Source organism: Mus caroli, unplaced genomic scaffold, assembly GCF_900094665.2.
Source record: "Mus caroli unplaced genomic scaffold, CAROLI_EIJ_v1.1 scaffold_13148_1, whole genome shotgun sequence".
In the NCBI taxonomy this organism is placed as follows: Eukaryota; Metazoa; Chordata; class Mammalia; order Rodentia; family Muridae; genus Mus; species Mus caroli.
In genome coordinates this window covers 34,718-38,697 of record NW_018390720.1, presented here as the reverse complement: position 1 = coordinate 38,697, position 3,980 = coordinate 34,718, and the positions used below count along the sequence as shown (strand labels likewise).

The window sequence follows — 3,980 nt, the reverse complement described above, 5'->3', positions numbered from 1 at the left end:
GCGGGTGTGGTGCTGCACGCCTTTAATCCCAGCACTTGGGAGGCAGAGGCAGACGAATTTCTGAGTTCCAGGCCAGCCCGGTCTACAAAGTGAGTTCTGGGATAGCTAGGGCTACACAGAGAAACCCTGTCTCAAAAACCAAAAACAAAACAAAAAAAACAAAATCAAACAAACAAACAAAAAACCACCACCACCAACAAACCTGCAAGGGAAAAAAAGCTAAAGGCAGACCTATCAGGATTACACCTGACTTCTCAAAAAAGACTCTAAATGCTAGGAGATCCTACACAGATGTCTTGCAGACCCTGAGAGACTACACATGCCAGCCCAGGCTAATATAACCAGCAAAACCAAACCCAAGAAAACACAAGAAATTAATCATCTCACAGCAAAACTAAAAGTAGAGAATAACAGACAAACACACATACCACCTCCAATATCAAAATAATAGGAACTAACAAACATTGGTCATTAATTTCTCAGCATTAATGTACTCAATTCCTCAATAAAAAAACACAGGCTAACAGACTGGATACCTAAACAGGATCTATCATTCTGCTACATACAACAAATGTACCTCAGCAACAAAGTTAGACACTACCTCAGTATAAACGGCTGGAAAAAGGTTTTCTGCTCAAATTAGAATAGCTACAAGCTGCAGTAGCTATTCTAATATGTAACAAAATAGACTTTCAACCAAAAGTTATCAAAAGAAATGGGGAGGGACATTTCATACTCATGAAAGTAAAAACCCACCGTGATGATATCTCCATTCTGAATATCTATGCCACAAAATGCAAGGGCAACCGACATTCATAAGAGAAACATTACTAAAACTCAAACCATACATTAAACCAACACAATAATAGAGGACGTCCCCATCCCACTTTCACCAGTGGACAGGCCATCAAAACAGAAACTTAACAGAGAAAGAATTATAATAAACCACATGGATTTAACAGCTATCTACAGAATCCTTAATCCAAAAACCAATGAATGTGCCTTCTTCTCAGCACCTCTCAGAACCCTCTCTAAAACTGACCATATAATCAAAACTCAACAGATACAAGGAGATTGAAAGAACCACATGAACTCTATCAGATCACCATCAATTAAGGCTAGATTTCAACAATAAGAGAAACAACAGAAAGCCCACATAGTCATAGAAAAAGAATAACTCTCTACTCAATGGTTACTTGGTCAGGGAAGAAATAAAGAACAAAATTAAAGACTTTCTAGAATTCAATGAAAATGAAGGCACAACATACCAAAACTTATTTGACATGCTGAAAGCAGTGAAGAAAGGAGAAATTCATACCACTAAGACCCATCATGAGGAAATTGGGGAGATCTCATACTAGCAACTTAACAGCACACCTGAACAAAAAGAAGCAAACAAACCCAAGAGGAGTAGACAGCAGGAAAGAATCAAACTCAGGCTGAAAATCAATTAGAAACAAAGAAATCAATACAAAGAATCTGCAAAATCAAGAGATGGTTCTTTGAGAACAATCAACAAGATGGACAAACCCTTAGCTAAACTAACTAAAAGGCACAGAGACAGTATCCAAATCAGTGAAGTCAGAAATGAAAAAGAAGGATCACAAAAGAAATTGAAAAAAATTAAAAAACCATTAGGTCATACTTCAAAAGCCAGTACTCCACAAAACTGGAAAAGATAAATGAAAAGGATGACTTTTTAGACAGATACCACATAGCAAAGTTAAATCAAGATCAGGTAAACAATATAAAAAGTCCCATAACTCCAGCTTGTTTCTTGGTACCATTTGCTTAGAAAAAATTTTTCCAGCCTTTCATTCTGGGGTAGCATCTGACTTTGCCACTGAGATGGGTTTCCTGTATGCAGCAAAATGTTGGGTCATGTTTATGTAACAAGTCTATTAGCATATGTGTTTTTACTGGGGAATTGAGTCCATTTATATTAAAATATATTAAGGAAAATAAGGTGATTGTTGCTTCCTGTTATTTTGTTGTTAGAGGTGGAATTAAGTTTATGTGGCTATTTTCTTTTTGATTTGTTAAAAGATTATTTTCTTGCTATTTCAAGATACAATTCACAGACCAAATGAAGCTCAAGAAGAAGGAAGACCACAATGTGGATACTTCGGTCCTTCTTAGATGGGGGATTAAAATACCCATGGGAGGAGATAGAGACAATGTTTGGAGGAGAAACTGAAGGAATGGCTATCCAGTGACTGTCTCACCTGGGGATCCATCCCATATACAGTTACCAAACCCAGACAATATTGTGGATGCCAATAAGTGCTTGCTTACAGGAGCCTGATACAGCTGTCTCCTGAGAGGCTCTGCCAGTGCCTAACAAATACATAAGTGGGTGCTCATAGCCATCCATTGGACAGAGCACAGGGTCCCCAATGAAGGAGATATGGAAAGTACCCAGGGAGCTGAAAGGGTTTGCAGCCCCATAGGAGAAAGAACAATATGAACCAACCAGTACTCCCAGAGCTCCCAGGGACTAAACCACCAACCATGGCTTGTGGGACATCAATGAGAGGAGAGGCCCTTTGTATTGTGAAGGCTCTATGCCCCAGTGGAGTGGAATGCCAGGGCAGGGAAGCATTAGTGGGTGGCATGGTGAGCAAGGGAATGGTGGCCGTGTTGGGGGGTTCAGAGGAGAAACGAGGAAAGGGGATAAAATTTGAATTGTAAATAAAGAATATAACTAAGAAAAGAAAAAAAGTCCCATAACCCCTAAGGAAATAGAAGCAGTCGTTAAAACCCTCCCAAACAAAATTGAGCTAATACCAATACTCCTCACACTATTCCACAAAATAGAAACAGAAGAAACTTGGCCAAATGAATTCTGTAAAGACATAGTGACTCTAATATCTAAACTACACTAAGACTCAAGAGAGGAAGAGCATTTCAGATCAATTTTGCTTATGAACATTAACGCAAAAATACTCGATAAAATTCTCACAAGATAAATCTAGGAACACATTGAACACATCATTCACCATGCTCAAGTAGGCTTCATCCCAGGGATGCAGGGATGGTTCAGTATATGAAAACCAATCAACATAATCCACCCTATAAACAAACTGAAAAGAAAAAAAAACCCACATGATCACTTCGTTAGATGCTGAATAAGCATTTGACAAAATTCAACACCCCTTCATGTTAAAAGCCTTGGAGGGATCTGGGATGCAAGGCACATACCTAAACATAATAAGAACAATATACAGAAAGCCAATAGCCAACATCAAATTAAATGGAAAGAAACCTGAAGCAATCCCACTAAAATTAAGAACAGGACTTACCTAGTGAAACCTTTTCCCTTATTCTTTCAGCAACATCCTTTGAATGTCATACCTGAGAAAAGACTTATGTATTTGATTCTTCTGATATCACCCAGGCACAGGAGGAAGGAGGAAGGGCAGTGCTGGCTGCCAGTGGAGAACAGGCCCATTATTGATGGCAGGAGTGGTGTGGGGCCTCGTCATTTCTGTTCCTCCTGAGGATGCTATTTTAAAGAAAACTGTTCCTCATGACTGAAGATTTTCTCACATAAGACATAGACCAGCAGCAGGTNTGCCAGTGACATGTCATGACATCACTGTCCACATAGGCATAGGGGAGTTCACACATTGTGGATATGGTAGAAGAGACTGTTGCTGGGTAGGAGGTGTGAGAATTGCAGTTTCTTGTTTTCACCAGGATCTCTATTTCTCTTCCACAGTACTGAATGACTCATTCTGTTTCATTTTCTCTTTGTTAAAGTTTATGGGTTTTTTTCNNGTTGAATTTGTCNAATAGCAGGCAGTATTCCTAGAGAAGTCTATTTTCTAGTGTCACCTTGTGNCCAGGACCTTGTTTGCATNACNTTAAGTAGGACACAAGTGGAAGACAGCATTGAGGGTACCCCCTGGTGGCTTCTACTGAACCAATTTCATATAATAAGATGATGATGAAAGACGAACTCTAAGAAAGGTGCTATA

General features: G+C 39.2%; 1 protein-coding gene across 1 annotated transcript in view; it reads right to left on the bottom strand.

The window, feature by feature from the left end:
- The window catches only part of LOC110288795 (zinc finger protein 431-like), a 5,701-nt gene extending 2,071 nt beyond the window's left edge, over positions 1-3,630 (bottom strand). The window contains exon 1 of the mRNA XM_021155045.2: positions 3,550-3,630. Within this exon, the coding sequence (XP_021010704.1) occupies positions 3,550-3,630 (81 nt within the window). The remainder of the gene's footprint in view (positions 1-3,549) is intronic.
- Between the last annotated feature and the right edge of the window lie 350 nt (positions 3,631-3,980).